Here is a 24,369-nt window from a genome sequence, read left to right on the forward strand (position 1 = left end):
CTCTGACTGTGTTAACACTCAGTGATTATAAGACTTGGGCTCAACACCACTTTTTTACAAATATTAATTCTCAGTCATCAGCACTGCTCTATCACTTCAAGGCAGAAAAACAGGAGTGAAAAATATATTTGCAGTTCAATTCAGTAAACAATTCATTAGCACATACTATGTTCAAGGCACTATCATATACACTCTGGGGCTACAGAAACAAAAATGAGACAGTCACAAACTTTAAGGAGTTTACATTCTACTGGGCAATTTAACGGGCACATATATACACAAGTGGAAGATTATCTGAGGAGAGAAAAAATGCTAACCCCTGAAGGAATTGGGAAAGGCTTCACAGAGGAAATGACACTTAAGCTGCACCTTGAAAGAAAATAAGGATTCCAGGCTAAGGACCGAGTACATTTCAAGCATGGAGGGACAAGCTTGTGAAAGTGTATAGAGAAGGAGATGGAAACAGCTAGCTGTCCAGTTTGGCTCTACTATAAAGTATATGAAGCTTTAAATGTCAGGCTAAGGAGTTTGTGTTTTATTACAGAGGCAATAGAGAGCCTCTAAACATTTGTGAACAAGGGAGTCACATGATCAGACCTATACCATAGGAAGAGCTTTTTGCCAGCTGTAGAAGAGAAGGGTAGGAAGCTGGGGTTCCAGTTCGGCTATTACCACAGTCCAGGGAAAAGGTGGTAACAGCTCAGTTGTATGATTGAATTGAAGGAGACAGACTGATCTGGTATGGTGAGAGATGTAATTGCTTTTGCACTTGATTGGATTTAGGAATGAAGAAATGGGAAGAATCCAGGATGACTCTGAAGTTGTAAATCTGGGTGACTGAAAGGATGGTGGTGCCCCTCAAGAGAAGGAGGGACGTTGGGAAATAAGTTGGAAAAGATCCGACTACATCCAGATTTTGATGCCAGATCAAGGAGTTTTTCTTTTGTCCTAAAGTCATTGCAGGACCACTGCACCTTCTAGAGCTGAGGAGTGAAATGATCCTGGTTTTTAGGAATATAAATTTGGCAGCTATGTGGAGCATGGAATGGAGAAGAGTAATAAATTAAGAGGCTACTGTAATGGGCCTAGCAAGAGGTGATGAAGGGGCCCGCATCAGAATTTTGTCTCTGTGAGTAGAGAAAAGGTGACATATATGAGAGATGTGGGGGAGATAGGATTGACAAATCCTGGTAACTGATTAGATAGAGTGGAGGGAGGAAAGAGTGAAGAATTAAGGATAACTCTAGGGTTATAAACGTGGATGATTGGAAAGATGATGGTGCACTTGACAGAAACAGGGAGTTGGAAGGAAGGGCAGGGTCAGAGAGAAAGGCAATGAATTCTATTTTGGGCATAGATGTTTGAGATGCTTAAGGGAGATACTTAAGTGGAGCTGTCTGGGGCTAGAGCTCAGAGCCTGTAGATGGAGATATCTGCAGAAAGGTGGGAATTGAACCTGTTGGAGCTGATTACATTGAAAGACAATAGAAGTGGGCTAAGGAAAGAGCTCTGAGCAAAGAGTTCCCAACAAAGGAACTAAGAAAGAACAACCAGACAGGGGCAGAAGCACAAGAAAGCAGGGTCATAAAAGCCAAGAAAAGAGAGTATCCAGGGGGAGGGAGGGGTCAATGGTGTCACAAGCTACAAAGAGATCTGAAAGGATAAGGACTAAAAAAAAAAAAGGACCATTGGATTTAAGATTGCTAGTAAACTTAGGCACTTAACCCTGTGTAACAAAAAAATAAAGCTTGAGGTGTTTAGTATTCATAACTGTATCTCACAGTTTGGTTTGTCTGCCTTTTCCTAGGTGGCCCCAAAAGGCCTCTCCCAGATTGTCACAATGTCCTGTGGCTCCTGTTCTAATGAAAATGCCTTCAAAACCATATTCATGTGGTACCGGGTGAGTTGTTCTATACTCTCTATACTCACAAAGGCCTCATCAATTTCCTCATCTTTAAAATGAGAGAGTTGGACTAAGTTCCCTTCCAGCTGTAGAATCTATTTTACACTATGATTTGAGGAGCAAGAATAGAAAGCAAGCACATACACATACCATGTGGTATATTTCCAAAGTAATGGCTTTGATTGAACCAATATACAATAAGCTAACACAGAGGAAAGAAGAGGAAAGAACTTCAGATGGGTTAATTGTGGGGGGTTTCCTAAGGATAAGTTCAAAGCCCCAGTATATTTGAATTTATGACCAGATGATACTCCTCCTCAAAAAAAAACCAAACAAAAAACAAACAAAGAAAGGAAGTCTGAATGAGCCATTTTATGGGAGAAAGCAAGGGGGGAGAAAACTGATTAGGACCACTGGATCATAGACATAGAGCTGGAAGGAACCGTGGAGGGCATGTAATACAACATTTTGCAGATGAGGGGGTTGAGGCATAAATAGGGAAGAAACAACAAGACTGATGCCTGAAGAACATATGGCAGAGGACTTTGGATGCTAAGACAATAAAACCCTCTAAACTATGACTTAGAGGACAAATTCATTGACTTCTAGCTAGCTAGCTTACATATTAACCAATTTGACTTTAAGGAGTCTCCACATCAACCCAGCAAAAGATAAGGGACTTTATTGCCAACTAAACAACCTGCATTAGTCTGAGAAGCTTGAAGTGTTAAGACTTCTTCAAAGGGGAAATAGGTGAATAGGCCAAGAAACCGTCTTCTCACATTTTCCAGAATATAGAATTCTGACCCAGGTGGTAGTATATTTCTCCTGGGACTCGATTTTTTTCCTTCTTCCATCTCCTTGATTATTCAAGCTGTTTGGAATCTCCTCCCTCTTCCTTTTATGCTGCAACTGAGAAAAGTGATGATAGGTAAAGGACCCATAGCTTTTCTCCCTCTTTCCCCTTTCTCCAGGGGTTCTAATAATAATAATGATGATGATAACAACAACAGTAATGGCTAATATTTACAGATATCTCATTTTATCATCATTAACAACCCTGGGATGAGGAAACTGAGGGAAACAAAAGGTTAAATGACTTGCCTAGGGTCATACAGCTATTAAGTGTCTAAAGCCAGATTTTAACCCAGGTTTTCCTAACTTCAGACCCTGCACTCTATGTAGCTTCATTATCTCCATATGTGCCCCTTATAGCTTAGGGCTTTTGTTTCTAGCCTCAAACATTGAAGTACACAGTAAACACTGTCTGCAAAACAATACTGAGGGGACAGCTAGGTGGCACAGCGGATAGAGCACCGGTCCTAGATTCAGGAGGACCTGAGTACAAATCTGGTCTCAGACATATAACACTTACTAGCTGTGTGACCCTGGGCAAGTCACTTAACCCCATTGCCTAGCCAAAAATAAAAAATAAAAATAAATTAAGTGAAATAAATTTATTTAAAAAAAACAAACAACAACAATATTGAGCCAGCCGCTGATGTCCTTTTCTTCTTTCCTAATGAATAAAATCTTTTTGGTTGGTGGTGGGGGGATTGTTTTTGCTTTGTTTCAGAACAAGGAGAGGGGTCACACTGGTGCCACAAAGGAGGAACTAGAAACCTGTATGGTTAACCAGGTAAAAGGAGTTGCACTTATTCTCTGAACCCTGGACTTGAAAGTATTGTTGACACCCAGTGGCAATCTGATCCCAGCCTATATATATCCATGTATTCTCATGAGTGAACATGAGATAATGAATTTCCCTGTCTCCTTATACACACACACACACACACACACACACACACACACACACACACACACATACACACACACACACTCAAACACACACACATGCACATACACACATAAATGGCCATTAACACCATTCAGAGATTCCTGGCCTCCTGTGGTTGGGCATCTATGTCGAGATTTCTCTGGGAAGCTTCAGGAATTTAACTGGTCTAAGAATATGGTCAGAAGCTGAGTGCCTCCTGACATTAATGGAAGGCCTAAAGATTCTTGCAGTGATATGGGGAGGCAGAGCTAAGAACAGTTGACTGAGGAAGGTGCCTTTTTCTCTTAAAAACAACCCAGACCTCGGGGTCGCAGGATTCCATCTCAAGTCCTAACTGATATCTCCAGCTTGAAACAGTTGGAATAGTATCTATATTCCAGACCTTTTTCTGACTCTGGTGGGGGACTAGGAAGGATCATGGGCAATAGCTGCTGCATTTTACTTGGGGAAGAGACATGCTATTTTTGGGTCTATCCTGCTTCCTGAAGAGCAATAGGTACCTTCCTAGGGAAACACTAGAAAGAGTCTGAAGTCTGATTTCTGAAGGGCCTGACTCCCCTTTTGTCCACCTCAGCTCTTCTAAAGGATTTTAATATCTCCCAGGGGCTCTGTTGGATTGTTTTTCACTTTGAATTGTCCTAGAGGGATAGTCACCTCAACTGCAGCTATAAACCACCCACTCCAAGTCCCCCACATACATTACCAACAGTAGCATTTGCCTCAATGTGACTATCACTTGGTGTTTTGGGATTTTAGGCATGATGTGGCCCACTAAACTGTGTTTAAATGATTTATCTGGTTTGTCTATCTAATTGGCTTGGGAAGCCAGATTAATCTGCAGTTGGGATGGGGGGACCAGAGGTAAGGATAGGGAGACTATTGCTATGTTTCCTAAATTCTAAGAAACTAATCTCTGACTAACTTCAGAGAACAAAGTATCCTGGCCCTCCATGAGGGCATAATGACTGATTGTTTTATGGTTTTAGTATCCAGGTTGCCCGGACTACAGTATCCTCTCTTTCATGGGTGCATTTCATGGGAGAACAATGGGTAAGAATGCTACCATTACTTGTTTCTAACTTGGTATTTCTTGGCTTGGCAAAAAGTTTCCAGAATTTAATATTCTGAGGAACTTTATGTGCCCACAGGATGCTGGGGAAGAGACAGGAGCTATCCTAAAGAGGGGTGCTGCTATAGGCCTCCTTCTGACTGTTGATGACTCTGGGGGTATTAAAAGAATTGGGCAAGAACCTTCCATCTCTTTTTCAAATGCTGCTCCTCACTCCACACAGTAAGGTTCTAATTCTTGAATTTTGGTGGGGGGGTTTTGATTTAGGTTGCCTAGCTACCACTCATTCCAAAGCCATTCACAAGCTAGACATCCCTTCCTTTGACTGGCCCATTGCTCCATTTCCCCGGCTAAAGTATCCTCTGGAAGAGTTTGTGAAAGAGAATCAACAAGAAGAGGCCCGCTGTTTGGAAGAGGTAACAATATCCCCCAAGCGCATGTGCTGGCCTTCCTAACCTTACTCCATTCCTCACTCTAAGCCTTGGAAACATCTTATTTGTCAAGTCAGGGTGAGGAAACATGCAAACAAAGGGTCTGTCTGAGGAACTGAACAGCTGCCATCAGTACAGAGATTGGTCAGCACTGGGGCCATGTCTCAGCAACATGAGGTTTGGTCCTTGTTTCCCAGATGCCAGAAAAAGCCCAGATATAGAATCAAAAAACCTTAAGGCTGAAAGGGACATAGAGCCCATTCAACTCAACCCTTCCATTTCCCACATAAGATTTGGACCGGGGAGGTCTGGCAACCCGTCCGAAGTTACATATCTTTTCTTCTTCCTCCAGCCGTCCCCAGCCCTTTTGGGTACCTATTTCTCTCCAGACTTCCATTAAACTCCCAAAATAATAATAATAATAATAATAATAATAATAATAATAATAATAATAATAATATTTATTATTCATATTATTGTACTCTTTGTATAAATTGTTCTCTTTTCTACTTTCTTCACCGTACCACTTCACGTAAGTCTTCCTGTGTTTTTCTGATTTCCTCATTGTTTCTTGCAATACGATACAAAGATATTCCATTATACTTATATACAACAATTTATTCATCCATTCAATCTTTTTTTTTACAATTTTCTACTCGCCTTTTTAAAACAATTTTTACTAGCATAAAAGGTGTTGTTATGAATATTTTATCATAACAAGTATTTTTCTTTGGGATGTATACTCGGGCAGCCAGGCAATAAGCAATTATTAAGCACTCATTCTGTGCCAGGCATTATACCAAGTACTGGGGACAGATGTATAAGAAAAAAAAAAAGATTGTCTCTGCCCTCAAAAATCTTATACTCTAATGAGAGAAAACAACACATAAAAGGGGAAGAAGGTGCCTGCATGGGTATGTAGTGGCAAAGTATGGTGAAGGTCAGAAGCAGAGCCAGGAGAGGAATGAAGCCTGTCCAGCCTGGGCCATCCCAAAATGGAGACCCTAGGAGGAACTCACCAGTGGGAAATGGAACCAGCAAGGGAGAGTGGTGTTCCAGGGTGAGAAGGCCCCAGACACTAAGGGAAATCCTAGGGTGAGAAGACAACTAAGTCATGGTGGCCAAGTCTAGAGAGAGTCAGAAGCACAGTCAGGAGGGGAATGAAGTATGGTTGGCCTGGACCCATCTCCAAAACATAGGATCCTGAAAGAACTCACCAATGGGAGAAGGGGACTGGCATGGTGGAGGAATGTTCCAGGGTGAAAAGGCAGCTAAGTTATGGTGGTGAAATCTGAAGAAGTCAGGAAAGAAGGAGAAGCACAGTTCAATAACTTTGTGGTTGGACCAGTTCACATCTTCATTGACAGCTGTCTTCCCACAACCACTCCAATGGTGACTGATTCTATTTGGCATCATCTCTGCCAATTTAATGGCTATGAGGTAAACCTTCAGAGTTGAAAAAGCTTAATGCTTTAACATTGAATAAAGGAATTATTTGTGGATCAAGTATTAAGACCCTAGTCAAAGGGTTGTATTTCCGTGGTATAGAGAAGGGCTGAGGGAAGAGGAACTGTTAATCACTTAGAGAGCATGAATATGGCAAGAGTTATGTGACATAAAAAGGTAGCCTTCCTGGGGTTCCCTGATACAGCTCTTTGGGCCACTAACAACCATCAGGTCCCTCCTAGTACCATCAGCATTCAGGACATCATACTTTAAGCCTTTGTGGGCCAGAGTCTTTTAGAACAACCAGCCCCATTCATCCTCCCAAGTTATTAAGCTGAATTGTGACATATTTTACTTTTTTCTTTAAAAAAAAAAGGTTTTTTGCAGCTTTTTTTTTAGACCGAAGTCATTTTGCACTCAACTCAGCCCCCTCACCACTATTATCCATCTGCCTTTGTAATAAAGAGTTCCACAGAACCATGAAACACAGCAACCATGTCTCTCAGAGCTTCCATACCTGTGTAAGACTCCATACCTGTGACTCTCACCTCTCTGCCAAGGGAAGTATCATGTGTTTCATCCTCTTTTCTCCAAGACTAAAATTAGACACAGCAATTCATTGAAATTCAGGTGCTTTTTGGTATGGGGTTTGTTGTCATTGTTATTTTTACATTATTATAGTCATTGGGCATATGGTTCTTCGAGGCTTCTTTTCTCTGCTCTGTATCAATTCATACAAATCTTACATTTCTCTGAATGTCTGAATTCACTCTCAGACCTCCCTTCCAAACTGGTGCCTGTTCTTTGGGTATTGGTCCTGGGCTGTTGAGAAGAATTTATCATTTTAAACACTGTGGTTGCAGGATGAGAGATCAGGTTGTAGTGTGTTGAATAGTGCCTGGTACTTGGTAGGCACTTAATTTGTTTTATTAGTTTATTATAGTTATTGTGTCATTTATATATTTAATAACATACAATAATATATTGTTATATATTAATAATATATAATTTCACATATTTAATAACATAATAATATTATTATATATTATTAGTACATTAACAGTATAATATGTTTATATAATTAACTATAATATATAATATAGTTATTATAATCTTGTTATTAATTGATTGCTTGTGTTCTTTTGAAATATCTGGTCTCTCTTAATTTCCTTCAACCTTTTCCCTGGGAAAGTCCTCATAATTCATAAGCAGTGGAACCATATAAGCTTTTTTTCTTCTTATAGGATGGTAAAGGTAAAGACCAGCATTGGTTATCTACTTTTCTTTCTTCATTCAGTTGGATGCTGGCAATCTTTGAATCCAAAGCACACATAAAAAGCATTTAATGGGGTCCTGGAGTATAAAATATCAACACAGCTTAATCTGTCACTATCTGCATGACCTTAGTGGAGTCACTATACCATCTCTGAGCCTCTTTCCTCATCTGTAACTTGGAGTTGGACTGGATGACACTGAAGGGCCCTTCCAGCTCCAAATCCTATGAGTTTAAGACACAGTGACACAGAGAATATTTTAAAATAAGTCCAGTACTTTAAATCATATTTTTTTACTCTGTCATTTATATCACATGGGTTATGTGTTTGGGGTTAGGGTTTTTCATTTTGTTTTTGTTTTTTGTTAACATGGTCTTCATTTTTTAGTAATAATATATATGCAGGACGTTCCTTTGTATCTTAAGTATGAACACTTGAGCATTTTTTCCTTTTCAACCCAAGGAAAGTCCTTTTAAGAGACTTTTAGTTGATTTATAAGTAGTAGGTACATTTTGGAAATGAAATCACTTGTCAAATATCTTAACAGAAATGATAAATCTATTTTGGAGGATGGTGTGAGACAGACTAGGATGTGTGGGAGTTGGAAGAAAAAGCATATCTGTTGAAGAGCCTATGCTAAAATCTACCCATCTGCCAGATCAGGGCACCCAAAATTATGCAGTGGAAAGAACACTGATTTGGAATCAGAGAACCTTGGCTTAAAACTTGGCTATTTCACTCACTATTTGTGTGGCCTTGGACAAGTTATTTCTCTTCTTTGGCCCTGTTTCCTTATCTCTAAAATTAGGGAATTGGACTAGCTGCCCTAACAATCTTTCCAGCCCCAAATTCTGAAGGTACATGACCCAGTGACCCAAATGTATAATGATGATAACTGATATATGTCTGTAGGTGTCCTTGAAGAAAGTCCCAAGTAAACAGAGTATAAATTACTCTTTTTCGGTCCAGGTAGAAGACTTGATTGTGAAATACCGGAAAAAGAAGAAGACTGTGGCAGGGATTATTGTAGAGCCCATCCAGTCAGAAGGTGGGGACAACCATGCATCTGATGATTTCTTTAAGAAGCTGAGAGACATTGCTAGGAAGGTCAGTGAAGCTTTTACATGGGTAATAATAATATTAGCTTTAATTTGTGTGGTGCTTTAGGAAGTTTGCAAGATGCTTTACACATGTCATTTCATTTGACCCTCCCATCTACTCGGGGGTTATCCCTATGTAAAAGATGGAGAAACTGAGGCCCATGGAACTTAAGTGACTTTCCCAGGGTAATGTACTCAAAGCAGGATAAGGAGTTCCATTTTTCTGACTCCAGTGTTCTGTCCCCTGCAATGTGACTTCTCTGCCTGGGCCACCAGGATTTTTCAGGCTGTTATCTCCTCTCAACAGGAAGGTTTAAAAGTGCTTTTCTTCTTGCATCCTTGGTAAAGGATCATAGAAAATCTAAGCCGCCTTAATGAGCTGACCTTAGCTTCCTTCAAAGACTAGCTCAGCTCAGGCACAACACAAGGACCGGTCTTCCCAGTTATTAACCCTCTCTCCCCTTGAGGCTGGCTTTTTTTTAATGCTTTGCATAATTTTTTTTTGGACTTGATTTGTGATTTCATCGATATAGGGCAGAAGTGTCCAACTCGAGGCCAGCAAAATTCCTGAGCAGAAGCCAATTTAAAATATAATTGGGAAATATTTAACAAAATGAATAAAATTATAATACAACAGAGATAATGTTAATCTGTGGTTTTCTAAGTCACTATGTGACCCAGAAGGATTCTTTTCTATTTGAATTGGATACCACTGATATAAGGGACTTCTAGTGTGGAAACTCACTGAACCAATGCAGATCACCAGTTATCTTGCAATTTATAGACTTTGGTTAGCGGCATGTAGAGAAGATTAATGAGGAGTGTTTAGATTTTTCCCCAGTCCCCAAATCTGGTGTTTCCGTTGAGGACTTTGTTACCTTCAATTTTAGATGTTTCCAAGATGGCCTCAGTTACTCTGCTCTTCTTTCTGGAGGTTGGTCCCCTCTCTGTGAATGCTGGGAAATGTGAGAGGTTTTTGGTTTTTGTTTTTGGGGGTTTTTTCTGATTATTTTCCAATAGACAAAAGTAGGTTCCTGGAATGCTAGGACAGCTTCTTCTTTTTTTCCCTTTCTTTTTTGCCTTTGTACTCCTAGCAGATTGCATAATACCTTTGACACACTAAGCACCTAATAAATGCTTTTTGAATGAATAAATGAGTGAATGTGTTGGCGGATGTGTATTATTTTCCTAAGAAAGCCAAGATCAAGAACTTCAGCCAGATGAAATATTGATTTGGGTTTTTGGTTCAACAAATATTTAACATTCTAGTTTTGTTCCAGTTCAACAGTTTGAGGAAATACATGGAGACAGTACTGGTTCAAGCTAATTCACAAGGGGGGTGGGGAGAAGCTACAACTTTCTATTTGGATTTGGTTCAGGTATAACTCAATCGGTCTGCTTTTTGGCTCATGGTTTAGTCCAAGTTCAAAATTCTACCCAGCTCTCTTTGCAGAGTGTTGATTTTCCCCTTTTCTCTAAACACATCCCCTCTCTCCATTCAGCATGGCTGTGCCTTTCTAGTGGATGAAGTACAGACAGGAGGGGGCTGTACTGGCAAATTCTGGGCCCATGAGCACTGGGGACTAGATGATCCAGCTGATGTAATGACCTTCAGCAAGAAGATGATGACGGGAGGATTTTTTCACAAGGAGGAGTTCAGGCCCGATGCTGTGAGTACTTGATTGGCCCTTGTTTTCCACCTGTGGGAACAAAGGAAGGGAACCTGTAGAATGATTTATTTTAGTATAGCCTCATTACATGCAGAGGAGTGGGAGGATGCTTTAAAGTGGATTTCCCCTAAAGGGTGACATATGTTTAAAGAATGAAAAGGTCTGGTGAATTGGTTCTCTATTGGGTATGTATGTGTGTGTGTGTGTGTGTGTGTGTGTGTGTTTGTGTGTGTGTATACTTGCATACATTTATACATAGGCATATTTAGTACAACAACTAAAATTAACTGATGCAAACTGAGAGTAACAGGGGTCAGGCTTGATGTTTAAATATTGAGACTTGAACTTTTGCATACAAAGTTCTGGAATCCTCAATTGCTCAGTTTTTGCTGGTATGAAATCTCTTATTTCCTTCAAAACACAGCTCAGGTGTCTCAGAAGGCTTTTCCTGAACACTCATCCCTCCACCTAATCATTAGCACTCTCTCTCTCTCTCTCTCTCTCTCTTGAAAATATTATGTATTACTTTGTATTTTTCAAAAATTCAATCTGCGATTTCATTGTATAAGGCTATGGTATCAAACTCAAAGAGAAACCGATCCCTGGGGCAGCATATTAACTTTAAAAAACCACAAATTAACATTATCTGCATTATATTGTATTTTTATTTATTTTGTCAAACATTTCCCAATTATATTTTAATCTGGTACCCAGGAATTTGATACTTCTGGTGTGGGGAACTCCCAATGAGGAAACTCTCACCACTAATGCAAGTCAGCAACTATTAACTGAAAGGTTAAATGACTTGTTCACTACCACATATCCCATGTGTATCAAAGACCAGCTTTCTATATATTATGCCTCTACATTGCTTTGTATAATAATAGATTCCATTTCATGTACAATCTTTTTTCTGTTCTATTTTGTATGTAGAAATCCTAATGTATTTATACATTACATATTATATATAATATATAATAAATATTGCTTTGCATATGCTTTGGGAGAGGCAATATGGCACAGTGGATAGAGAGTTGGCCTTGCAACCAGGAAATGGATTCATGTTTTGCCTGTTGTACATACTTTCTCAGTGTCCCAGGCAACTCTTCAAAACTATATAAATTGCAAAATAAAATGCATTGGTATAAAAAGTTTGAGAATTCTCTATAGCAATGAAATCACAAGTCTATTACCTATATATGTCTGCTCTGTGTGTGTGTGTGTGTGTGTGTACTGCTTTGTATATACTTTTGTTTCTTGTGTACATGTTATATGGTGGTTGGGGACCTTTTATCATTGTATCCCTAGAAGCTACAACACAGTGCTTTACACATAGCCAGCACTTAATCTCATAATAAATGTCTGTTGAATTGAATAAAATCAAATAGTAAGCAAGCATTTATTAAGTGCTTACTATGTGCCAGGCACTGTCCTTAGTGCTTGTGATACAAAGAAAGAGAAAACATTGTCCCTGCCCTCAAGGAGTTCACATTCTAACAGGGGAGACAACATGCAAATAACTTATACACTAGGATCCTGGGAACTGGAAAGCCTTCCTTCATAAGGTAGAATTTGAACTGAATCTTGAAGGAAGCCTGGGATTTTAAGAGATGTAGAGTTTTCCAGACAGGCATAAGGGATCCTGTACATTGTAGGAACCGTGGTGCGTTGCAAGTGGGAATTCATTGCAGTAATATGGAGGCTAGCACTGTCTTTTGAGGTTTGACTATAGGTATTCCCTAAAACTTATGCTTCTCTTTAAAGCCTTTCCGGATTTTCAATACTTGGCTTGGAGACCCTTCCAAGAATCTGCTGATCGCTGAAGTCATCAATGTCATTAAGAGAGAGGACCTCCTCAGTAATGTTACCCATGCAGGGAAGGCACTGTTGACAGGGCTGCTTGATTTACAGGTAACCAACCATCTATGGGAATGCAAGATCAAAAGGAGTTGCTTAGAACCCTCAAGAACTGGGTAGAGGACAGCACTTGAGTTGAAACTCTCTCCTTTGACCCTGGCTGCTCTCTGATCCTTTCATCCCTTCCTACCAGATATATCTAGCTTTCAGAGACACCTGGATCAATAGAGCAGACCTAGTCACAATAATAATGGCTGGCTACCTCACCAACCCTTCAGGCGGCCCTGAGCCAGGGACTGAATCAGACTTCCTTAGAGCACAAACTCGTCTCAGGTTTGGCACACTCAGAGTTTTGTGTTAGAGAATGACCACAGGAGGAGCTCTATTTCCAATGCACTGCAGTAATAACCAGTTCTACATCTGATGTAGCAAGAGTTGGGACCTCCAGAGACTTGCCACACATGTAGCAATACTATGTCTAAACATTTCTCAGCCCCGTGCATTCCTGAGGTCTTCCCTTCCTTCCCCTCTTCCATTTGGAACACTTAGGGCCCCCATCCCACCTCATCCCAACAATTTAATCCATACTCTAAGGGTATTTGCATTCACACCAATTTAAGGACTCAAAATAATTCTCAAAACATGTCTTAAAGCCCAGTGGGGAGACAAAAGCAATGGCCACACTGCTTCAAGCTATGACCAGAACAGCCACAGGGTGAAAGTATATTTCATCCTTCACTGACTTAGAAGGTTGTTTTTACAATCTGTGTAAATACTGAGCTCACCCAATCTAGAAGCATCTAGTCACACATGACCGGCATTGCATCTGGAGAGCTACTACGCGGTGCAGGGCTATTGGACTGCACCAAGAAAACATCAAACAGCCTTTAGAAGGGGGAAATTGCTGCTGTTATTACAACTAAGCAAACGCCTTCAATGAAAGCAAAATGACACCAGGCTTTTTTTTTCCTTTGGCTGCTTTCTTTGGATTTGATTCATGTCCAAACAGAGGCAGAGGAGGGAATCAGGAAAATGTCTTTGCAATGGGTTAAATCATTAGTCCTTGCTGAGATCCTCTTTAATCTTCTGGCTAGCACAAACAGGAGAAATGACAGAAGTAGTTTATTTTCCCCTGTGATTTATGGCCCAGCTCAGAGTCATTTATGCAGCGTCTCAGATTGCACGACATGTGCCTAACCAAGTCAAGAAGGATAGAATCAACTGATCATGTAGCCACCTCAGAGCCATGAGCTAGGGAGGGTCTCTGGGCAGAAATAGCAGTTTGGGGCTACTTGAGGTGGGGTGGGATTATAGTCAAAACTGGGGGAGTAAACAAATAAAGAAACAGATATTCCTGAAGCTAAAGTATGAGAGAAATTATGCAACCTAAGTGTAAGCTTCCGAACAAGGGCTATTTTGCTAGAAGTATTTTCTTCCTAGCTCTTTCATGTAAATCCTTGACTTCTTTGCCTAATGGAGCATATCCAGAGTCATTGAAAATAACACTGTGGTTTGTCCTGAGGAGGAGGAGAGAACTGAACTCTCACTAATTAAGGTCAAATTTTGCTCTCAAAGGGGGCCTGCTACCAGATGCCAAGAAGCTTAAAAAAATAACTTGTAACTGTCTTTTTCTGTGGTGTAGCTTTATGAAACTGCCAAGCCTTTGTCCTCTCATGCATGGATTAGCCAAGAGTTTGGGTTTTTGTTGCTGTTGTTTTTCATCTCATCTACATTTATGATTAGTGCAGGCCGATTGGTGTCAGAACCTGAAAAAAATCTAGTTCCAGGTAAATTGAAATTTCTATAAACATGGACAAGGACAATTCTAGCATTGTTTGATGAGTTATCAGCTGCTTAGTTGTATGAGATACCCCTCCACTGGACTCTTCCAGGTAGGCCAGGAAATATAGTTGGTAGATTGATCTAACCCTCTGGCCAAGGGTGTCTTGGGGAACAGCTGGTTATAAATCCATTGGCCTTATACCAAGGTAATAAGACAACATACCAAAAATTTTGGGATTCAGCCAAAACAGTCCTGAGAAGATATTATATATCTCTAAATCAAAAAAGCAAAAGAACAGATCAATGAATTTGAAATGCAATTAAAAATACTAAAAAACCAACACATTAAGAAACCCCAGTTAAACACCAAGTTAAGAATCCTGAAAATCAAAGAAGAGATTAAAAAACTGAAAAAAACATTTGATTAATAAATGTATTTGGGAGCTATTTAAAAAATAAAATTAGTTAACCAATAGCTATTTAATTTAAAAGAAAAAAGAGGAAACCAAATTATCAATATCAAAAATGACAAAAGGAGAATTCATTACAAATAAACAAAAAAAGATATTATTAGAAACTATTTTGTCCAACTATACTGACAAATGAAATAAATTAATATTTACAAAAAATATAAAATATCAATGAAACTTTTTTTTAAAAAATTAAGGGCCTTGAGATACACAAAAGGATCACATAATACAATTCAGAGTCATGATTTTGTATTGTCTGCCCCTTTGGATCCTTAATGCCACAGCAAAGTTTTGTGGAGGAAGAACCTGACAATAACTGTGTTTCCATCTTTGGCCTGATTTGAGGGAAGTTTGCCTTTTCAGTCCCTTTCCCCTGTCCCATCCTTCCTGGAAGTTCATATGACTTCCCTCTCCTGTGTCTTCCCATATTGCAGGCCCGATACCCACACCTCATCAGCAGAGCAAGAGGTCGAGGAACATTCTGCTCTTTTGACGCTCCCGATGAAACAATAAGGAACAAGTTCATTTTAACAGCCAGAAACAAAGGTAGGGGGCAGTGAGCATGTGGTATGGTCCTGGGGTTTTATTTCTTACTTGTACTGAAATACATAATATGCTTTTTCATCTGTGCAAGTTATTATCTGTCTGACTGAGTACCATATTGGCAAACTAGCCGGGAAGAAATTTGTTCAGTTTTGTTATATTATTATTTAGCATGCTTCTAGAGGGCCATATTTAGCAAACTCAGACATGACCTGATTTTTTTTTTAGTTTCTAACTTCAGTAGACTTGCAGTTGGGAGAACTAAGTTCTGAAATTAACTAGCTATGTGACCTAGTGTAAGTCATCTCCCCTCTATGGATCAAAGTTTATTCATCCTTAAAATAAGGAGTTTGAACAAGATGATTTCTAATGTCTCTTCCAGCCCTAACATTCAGTGACAGTAGTAGCTAGTTTAATTCAAGCAGATTTATTAAGCATCTTTGTGTAGTGTACAGTGATAGGTACTGGGGATACAAAGAAGAAAAACAAGACTCTGCCTTCAAGGAACTTACGGTCTAATTGGAGTATAAAACATTCACAGAAATAACTAAACAATATGTTAGAATGTGATCAGTGCAGGGGAGCAGGGCTTGAGAATAGAGAAGAATGAGAGATTGGGCAGACATTAGGGAAGACTTCACAGAGGTTTCACCTGAATTAAGCCTTGAAGGAAGAAAAGGATTTCATCAGGTAAAGATGTGAAAGGAATCCATTCCATGCATGGAAGACAACTTGTGTGAATACATGCAAGGGAAGAATGAAAGCAGAGAAGAGAATTAAGTCAGTTTTCCTAGAATACAGAATCTGCCAGAAACAGTAGTCTCAAAGAAATCTGAAAAAGTGGGCTGGAGCCACATTGTAGAGGACATTAAGCCCTAGGATAATGAGTCTGAATTTTGTCCTATAGGCAATAGAGAGTCACTGAGGGTCTTTGACCAGAGAGCAACAAGGTTAGGACCTATATGTTAGGAAGGTATCTCCATCCTTAGGCATCAGCATTATGTAGGATGGCATGGAGAGGGAGGAGATTGGGGGCAGACCTGTTAGTCTCCCTGGCTATGCCAGTGGTTAAAATAAAGATCTAAATGAGGATAGTGGCCATAGTAGCCAAAAAGGACAAGAGTTATTGTGGAGGTAGAATTGATAGGATTTGGCCAACTAAGTGAATACATAAAGTGAAAAGAGGAAAGAGTCAAATATGATTGAGGTTTCAAGGTTAAATGATTAGGATGTTAAGGGCCATATGGTACAATAGAAAGAACACTAGATTTGGAGTCATAGAAGCTGGGTCCGAATTCCATTTCTGCCACTTACTACCTGTGAGAGCTTAGGCAAACCTCAGTTTCTTCATCTAGAAAATGAGAGAATTGGACTAGATGGCCTCCAAGGTCCCTGGCAGCTCTTAATCTATGATTATATATTACAAGATGGAGGATTTAGGAGGAAGGGAAGAAGATTTCAGTTCTGGACTTCAACCCAGGTAGAGGTGTTAGATCAGGCAATTAAAGATAAGGACTGGAAGTCACAAAAGAGGTCAAGACTGAAGGGAAAGACTTAGGAGTCATCAGGATAGAAGAGATAATTGAAAATCAAGAGGGGCAGCTAACTTGCACAGTGGATAGAGCACCAGCCCTGCACTCAGGAAGACCTGAGTTCAAATCGGGCCTCAGACACATAACACTCACTAGCTGTGTGACCCTGGGCAAGTCACTTAACATTGCCTAGCCAAAAAAAAAAAAAAAGAAAAGAAAAAGAAAAAGAAATCATGGAAGCAGATGAGAATCTCAAGTAAGAAAATGTGAATAGAGGAGAAAATAGTACAAATACACAATTAGAGGGCAGAAGATAGAAAAAGAACCGGAAGAAAGAGATCAAAGGGAACAATTACTTCAGTAGGAGATGAACCAGGGATAGAGCAGTGTCAATGAAGGCAAGGATGGAACAGAGTATCCAGAAGGAAGAGTTGATGTAGAAAAAAACAAAAAACAAAACCACAAGGCATCTGGATGTAAAAGCCTTGTTCAGAGGTGCTTTTTTGTGTCATAGATTCCTTTGGCAGTCAGGTGAAACTTCCTGGACCCCACATTAAGAATCACTGGCCTAGTTGGTGTTATAGAATACTAGAACTTCTAGGAAGAAACCTAAGAAATCACAACCAGTCCAACCTCCTAATTTTCTAGATAATAAGTAACTCCTATATATTAAGGAATATTAATATTTACAATGTTTTTCCTTGCAATACCCTATGTTTTAGATGTTACATTTTACAGGAGAAAACTTGAGTCCCCGAGAAGGGGAAGTGGGTTGCCCCAAGGTCTTACAACTAGTAAGCACTGGAGCAGGATTCAGATCTCCTGTATCCGAGTCATCCATTACAGTAGGCTACCTGCTCATAATCATCTGGCTTTGTAATGTACATTCACCTGACAAAGCTGTCTTAAAGTAAATTAGGAAAAATACTGCTGACCCCTAACATCTTATCAAAGAAATAAGCTGTTGTCAGTGGGAGCCCATGTTTTTCAGGAGACAGAACTTGTTTGGTGGCTCTAGAACCAAAGCATACCACAAAAACACATGTAATTGACAGCCATTTATTAAACGCTGTTCTGGGTAATGCTCTGTGCTAGGCTCTGAGACACGCACTAGTCTATATAGTAGGGGAAAATACAACATAAAAACAAACATCAAATGTCAGTTCTAAAAGCAATTCTGTTACTCCTCACGCATTTTATATCTCTGTATAAAAGTCTTTGCTTTCTTCTGTGCTTTACAGTTATAGATCCTTTGTGTTTCTGAGTACTAGAATCTGGCTTCTTATCCTTCCACCCAAGTGAAATTGCTCTATATTATCCAGCTCTGGTCTCTCTCCTGCGCTCCAATCTCCAATCTCCTGCTGCCGTTTGGATATTTTGAACTGGATGTCACATGGGCATTTCACATTCAACACGTTCAAAACTAAACTGCTTATCCTTCCCCGAATACCCATCCCTCTTCTAAACTTACGATTTCTGTCAAGGGTACCACCACTCCTAAAGACATTCAGGTTGACAACCTCAAAGTCATTCTCAGTTCCTTACTCTCCCTCACCCCATTTATCCAAAGTTGACAAGTCCTATGATTCTACCTCTCCCTTGGACTATTGCAATAATCTCATTGGTCTCCCTGCCTCAAGTTTCTCTCCACTCTAATCCATCTTCCAGATAGTTGCCAAATTGATATTTCTAAAGCATAAGTCCAACCATGTCACTGCCCTCTTCAGTAAGTTCCAACAGCTCCTTCTTTCCTCTAGGATCAAATACAAATGCCTTTATTTTGCATTTGAAGGCCTTCACTAAACTGGCTCCTGTCTACTTTCCCAGTCTAATTATAAATTGGTCCTCTTCACACATTCCATGAAAACCCTAAAGTGCTATGAAAAATGTAATTTATTATTGTTAGTTTAGTCCCTCTCTGACTTCTTGTTTTCTTCCATGTGTACAGAAGAAATAAAAGAGGAGAGTAAAAATTAAGGATGTTCCTAACCTTTCCTCTTTCTCTCCTTGCAGGTGTAGTCCTGGGAGGCTGTGGTGATAGGTCTATCCGTTTCCGCCCAACATTGGTCTTCAGGGATCACCATGCACACCTTTTCCTCAACATTTTTAGTGACATCTTAGCAGACTTCAAGTAAAGGATTATTTTTCCATTGCACTGAGAAGGTCTCAGCCTCCACTGTCAAATTGATTAGTTTGCCTATTTCATATTTTCACTTAAGTACTGAAAGGTGAATCCATAAACTGGAAGGCTGTTTTTTGTTTGGGTGGGTGGGTGGGTGGGGTGTAGTAGGTGGTTTGGGGAGATAGGAGGAAGAAGAGGGGATTAGTTTGGGTCTTCTCTCCGACTAAGCCAATATCAATGCTGACTTCAACATTAAATTCCTTTAGTGCCCTGGACACAGGCAGTCTTTGGGTGGGGCTGTCAGCACCCTGCCTAAATTTCTCTTTTAAAGCCAGGCATGAGACCTGTACATGGGACTGGGAGTTAGAAAACTCCTGAGTTTCAGGTCTGGTGTCAGAGCCCTTCAGTAGCCAGTTTGGTTAACTTCCTCCCTATGCAAAATAACAACAAAAATAAAATGGGATCATTCTTGTCCAGCCCTACAGGGGACCTGGGAAGGTTCCATTCTTCACTGAGGTACAGAACTAAGAGATAAAATTGTATTTCAAGTGCAGAGTGGTGAGGTCAGGTCAAGAAGAGTGGAAAATTGGGGACTGCTGGACCTCTTAGAAATGTCAGTTCAGTCCAGATGTGACCTGGCCTCAGGGGGACTTCATCTGGCTGGCTTGGTGGTCAGCTTTTATTTTACTTCTCTCATTTGTGTCCAGTGGAGGGGCAGGTGCTTGGGTCTTGCCAAAACGTCTGCCATCAGAGGCCAGGGAAGGTCCCAGGTCTGACTAGGGGCTTGGGAAGGAGAGAAGGGAATGAGGAGGGAAGGAGCAAAGGAAAATTGCTGCTGCCTTGGACCTCAGACAGACTCCCATTTCCATATGCATCTGTCATTCCAATTGTTTGTTCATGATGCTGAATGTCATGTAATACACCCATACACAAGAACCTCCATCTCTGAGTTTCCATAGGGATGTAAGGGAAGGGTCTGAAGCACAAACCTATAGCCTCACTCCTGGGAAAGCAACACTTGGTAAAAGGGGCCATCGAATTACTGAATCCTCTTGCCTCTGATACACTATAATATTAGAGGTCTTTTTCCCCCATCTCCATCCCAGACCCTTTCCCACTCCCATAAAAACATTGTTCTTTGTCTACGTGTTTCTCAACATCCGCTCCATTTCTGAGGAGCTCTGTGAAAAGCATAGCTGTTATGCAGAGTAAGTCTGTTGCTTGACTAGATTCTTCTTGAGGGAAGCATCCATATTAAAGAGATTTATTGATTAATGTGCAAAAGCTGTAAATGTGGAATGTTAACCTGTTCATTGCTGGTTGTTTTGGGTGGCTTCATTGTATTGCCATTCAAAATGTCTCCTAGAAAGATATTTTCTTAGGATGTAGATTATGCTAGTGTGCATTTCCTTTTTCTTACATAATTGGATGGTGCCCAAGAGTAATTTAGCCTTATTTTAATTTGAAAACATTTTGAACTGACCAGTCCTAGATGGTGATTATCATCCTAAACACTCTGATCAAAAGGAAGCATGGCAGCGTAGTTGGTGGTCTAGCTTCTATCCCTGAATGTCAGTTGTTAATTATGAGCTAATCATTTCATTTTCTGGTGCCTCCATTTAACATTATATAAAATGGGCATAATAAGGCTAAGCACTTGGCCCTTTTGTAACTTTTCACCCAAAGATCTCAAAATATTATTAAAGTCTCTGGAGACCAGCAGACATCCATATAAATATCGTTGCAGAAGACTGAATGCCAGCTATTTTCTATAGCCAGGAAGAATTAGCAAATTCATAAATTATGACTGTTGGCATTTTCCTCTTTAAGACTGTTTAGGTTTTAGTATAAAATTCTGCCTTAATTAGAGCCATTAGCTTCCACAAAAAAAAAAAAAAGAAAAGAAAAGAGAATGTCTGACTTCCTTCCCCACCTTTTGCATTTAATACCGGGGACCCAGGCTCAGCCAATAGTTTCATATGCTGACACCTCTAATAAAGGCATATTGAATATACGTATAAACAAAAATACAATTCATGAATTTGCTAAGTGTTCTTCTGTACTATGGACTTTAGCCAACTTGTAGCCATAAATGAAATACTCCAATGAATGAGGTTATATAACTCTCTCAAAGGCTTTCTTAGCCAGGGTCTAATTGATAATTTCATTTTCTTGGGTGGGGAGACTGGGTCTAGTTTTATGCTGTCTTCCCTCTAGGGGTTGGCCTGGGAATGTAATTATTTCACGTACAAAGTAGTTTCCTTGGGTATTATTCATTCATTATCAAGGAAAGTTTCTTCTAGCGTATGTTTTTAAATGCCTCTTTATTAACAGGTCTACGTTGACCCAAGGCATAATGGGTACCCTAGAAAGTTCATTGAGGAAAAATAGCTAGTAGAAGCTGAAGGAAAATAATTATATAATCAAAGATTTAAGACTCATGGAACACAAAGAATTGTAATGGAATAAACAAGAAAATTCAACAAACCTGCTGTCATAGTAGACCTACAGGCAACCATTAAAGGCAGACTAAGTGAGGAAGACCTTCATTGGCCGACAACTGGAATTAGCTCGTGAAACATATCAGTTTAGTAGATTTTAGTAAGTGTCTCTAGCAAGTCATGTACTTTTACAGAAAACAAGGTCCAGTAATATCTAATCCTGTTCACATCCTCACTTTTATTATAAATGGGTGGTTTTTTTATAATTTTTACTGACACTCAGTAACCATGTAAAATTGTGCACAACATACATATATATATATATATATACGTATATATATATTTGTCAGATCATGATAGACAACTTAATAGAGAGCACTGCATACCTAAGCATAAAAAGTGATATTGTTTACAGTGTTCTGTGGACAGTGCCAAATAAATGTCAAAGAAACTAACACAATGTAACTGCTGACCATGTACACAATTCCATGAATTAAATCCATTTCCTGTGTTAATCAATATTCTTAAATAAAATATTTATAATTGAATGTCTTATTATGAATGCGACCTCTTTCACAGAAGCAACCACTTGGGCTTCTAAGAGTCTATGAGTATGGTGGTCAATGTCAGTGCATTATGTGAGAAGACACTGGCATCATCGGGAAGATCTTAACAGCAGCCGAGGGGAGGTTGGAATCACTGAAAGAAAGAAGCAACACACTAAAATAGTAAGCACTTAGTAGATGCCAAATAAACACTTTTTTTTTAAAGTAATTGAGATTCTGCCTTAATGAGGGCTATCTGCATTGAGTCTTTGGTGCTGTGATATAAAGAACATTAGACTGTAGAAATCATCTTATTCGGTGATGTCAAACTCAAATAGAACCAGGAGCAACTAATCCATACATAAGAATCCTTGTGGGCTGCATACTGACTTAGTTTTAAAAACAGGTTATTGGGGCAGCTAGGTGGTGCAATGGATAAACAGAAGGAGTTCAAATCCGACCTCAAACACTTGACACTCATTAGCTATGTGACCCTGGACAAGTCGCTTAATCCCCATTGACTTACCACAAAAAAAAAAAGTGTTATTAACTATGTTTTCTTGTATTGTTACTTATTTTGTTAAATATTTCCCAATTACATTTTAATCTGGTTTGAGCCAAACTCAGGAGTGTTGTGGGCCAACTCCTTGACACCTCTAAACCAACCCACTCCTTTTTAAAGCTAAGGAAATATACCTAGAGAAGTTAAGCAACTTGTCCAAGGTCACAAAGGTAATAAGTAGCAGAAACGGAATTTGAACCCACTCCTCTTTTGTATTTTCTTTCTCTTTTTTCCCTCTATTAACCTGGATAATTATATATGTCTTCTTGTCCTCTAAAACAAATACATAGTATTTCTTTAAAGATAAAAATATGAATATGAATCCTCATGTCTGAGCAATTTATAGCCCTAAATGAATCCCAGAGTAAACTTAAGCTGTTAATGAGAAAGATGATTGTTTTATAAACAGGGTCTATATAAACACAGCCAGAAGTAGTAAACCTCCTGATTAACTTTAATAACACAGGACATTATAGCTGAATGGAATAGGATCAAAACAAGGCCATAAAAATAGGACTCTGGTGTTTATGTTGGGGAGTGGAGAGGGAAGCATGTTAAAGGGTGCCATATTACTTTCAAGATACAGACCTACAAGCCCAAATACCATAAAATACTAATTAAAAGCCCCTAACCCTAGTTACTTTTTAACAATGCAAACCAATGAACAATAACTAGCCTGCCAAATGAGTTCTAGTCTATGGATGTTAAAGGTCCGCCACATCTATTGAAATGATAGTGGTAAGCCAATGCATGACAAGTCTGGCCCTTCTCCTTGAAGGCAATCTATGGTATTTTTTTTTTAATAATAGTGCTTTAAGTCTGCAAGGCACTTCACAAATATTATCTCATTTAATCCTTACAACAACCTTGACAGCAGGTACTGTTCTTATCTCCATCTCCCAGAAGAGGAAAATGAGGCAAACACAGGTTAAATTAACTTGCTCAGGATCACACACAGCTAGTGAGTGTCTGAGGGCATATTTGAACTCGGTCATTCCTGACTTCAGGCCCAGTACACTGCCATATTTTTATTTGTGCATGCCAGGTACCTAGCACTGTCTTTCATGTCATCAAAATCAATATTAATTGAATTAACCTAAATTCAACAAATACTGATAAGGCCTATTATTGGATAAGCCTCATCTTTAACAAAAATGTGTTGTCACTACAATTCCCTTCAGTTTGATATTCATTAAGGACCTACTATGTGCAGAGCATTATGCTGGGTGCTAGGGGAGTTACAAAGTTCAAATAAGGTAGTAATTGCCCTCACGGGAGCCGGTTAAATAGGAGGGATGAGGTCTGCAATTAATTAACAAGCATTTACTAAGCACTAACTATGTGCTAAGTGTTAAAAAGACAAAGAGGAAACAGTCCTTGACCTTCAATAACTAAAATACATTGTTAAGTGCTCTGGAGAAGTACAAAGCAAAATGTTATGGGAAAAGCAAAAAGTAAGACCGACTCAGAAGATCAGAGAGGGTTTCTTACAGGAAGCAGTATTTGAATTAGGATGTAAAAGATGGGAAGGAATTCAACAGGCTAAGAAAAAGAGAGGATATTCCAAGCATGAGGAGTAATATAAGAATGAATGAATAAATGAGTGCTTACTATGTGGCAAACATTATGTTAAATACTGGGGATATAAATGGGGAAAAGTGAGACAGTCCCAGCTCTCAAAAAGCTCACACTGTAACTGGAGGAAGATAATACGTAAAAGAAAAGTTAGCTACAGGGCAGATGGAAAAGCCTGAAAGTCCTAAGGGTCTGGCAGCATTTATCCGAGCCCGGCAGATGCATCCTTGGATTACATAAGTTAGGTCA

At 39.5% G+C, this 24,369-nt stretch overlaps 1 protein-coding gene across 2 annotated transcripts in view; it reads left to right on the forward strand.

The window, feature by feature from the left end:
• The window catches only part of ABAT (4-aminobutyrate aminotransferase), a 127,899-nt gene extending 108,764 nt beyond the window's left edge, over positions 1-19,135 (forward strand). For both annotated transcript variants that reach the window (XM_020972931.1, XM_020972932.2), the window contains exons 8-16: positions 1,808-1,900; positions 3,480-3,542; positions 4,688-4,751; positions 5,038-5,186; positions 8,891-9,028; positions 10,524-10,691; positions 12,456-12,602; positions 15,235-15,346; positions 18,889-19,135. In XM_020972931.1, coding sequence (XP_020828590.1) covers positions 1,808-1,900; positions 3,480-3,542; positions 4,688-4,751; positions 5,038-5,186; positions 8,891-9,028; positions 10,524-10,691; positions 12,456-12,602; positions 15,235-15,346; positions 18,889-19,010 — 1,056 coding nt within the window. In that variant the 3' untranslated portion in view covers positions 19,011-19,135. The remainder of the gene's footprint in view (positions 1-1,807; positions 1,901-3,479; positions 3,543-4,687; positions 4,752-5,037; positions 5,187-8,890; positions 9,029-10,523; positions 10,692-12,455; positions 12,603-15,234; positions 15,347-18,888) is intronic.
• The last annotated feature ends 5,234 nt before the right edge of the window (positions 19,136-24,369 follow it).

Source organism: Phascolarctos cinereus, unplaced genomic scaffold (genome assembly GCF_003287225.1).
Source record: "Phascolarctos cinereus isolate Bilbo 61053 unplaced genomic scaffold, phaCin_HiC Scaffold_4;HRSCAF=312, whole genome shotgun sequence".
Classification (NCBI taxonomy): domain Eukaryota; kingdom Metazoa; phylum Chordata; class Mammalia; order Diprotodontia; family Phascolarctidae; genus Phascolarctos; species Phascolarctos cinereus.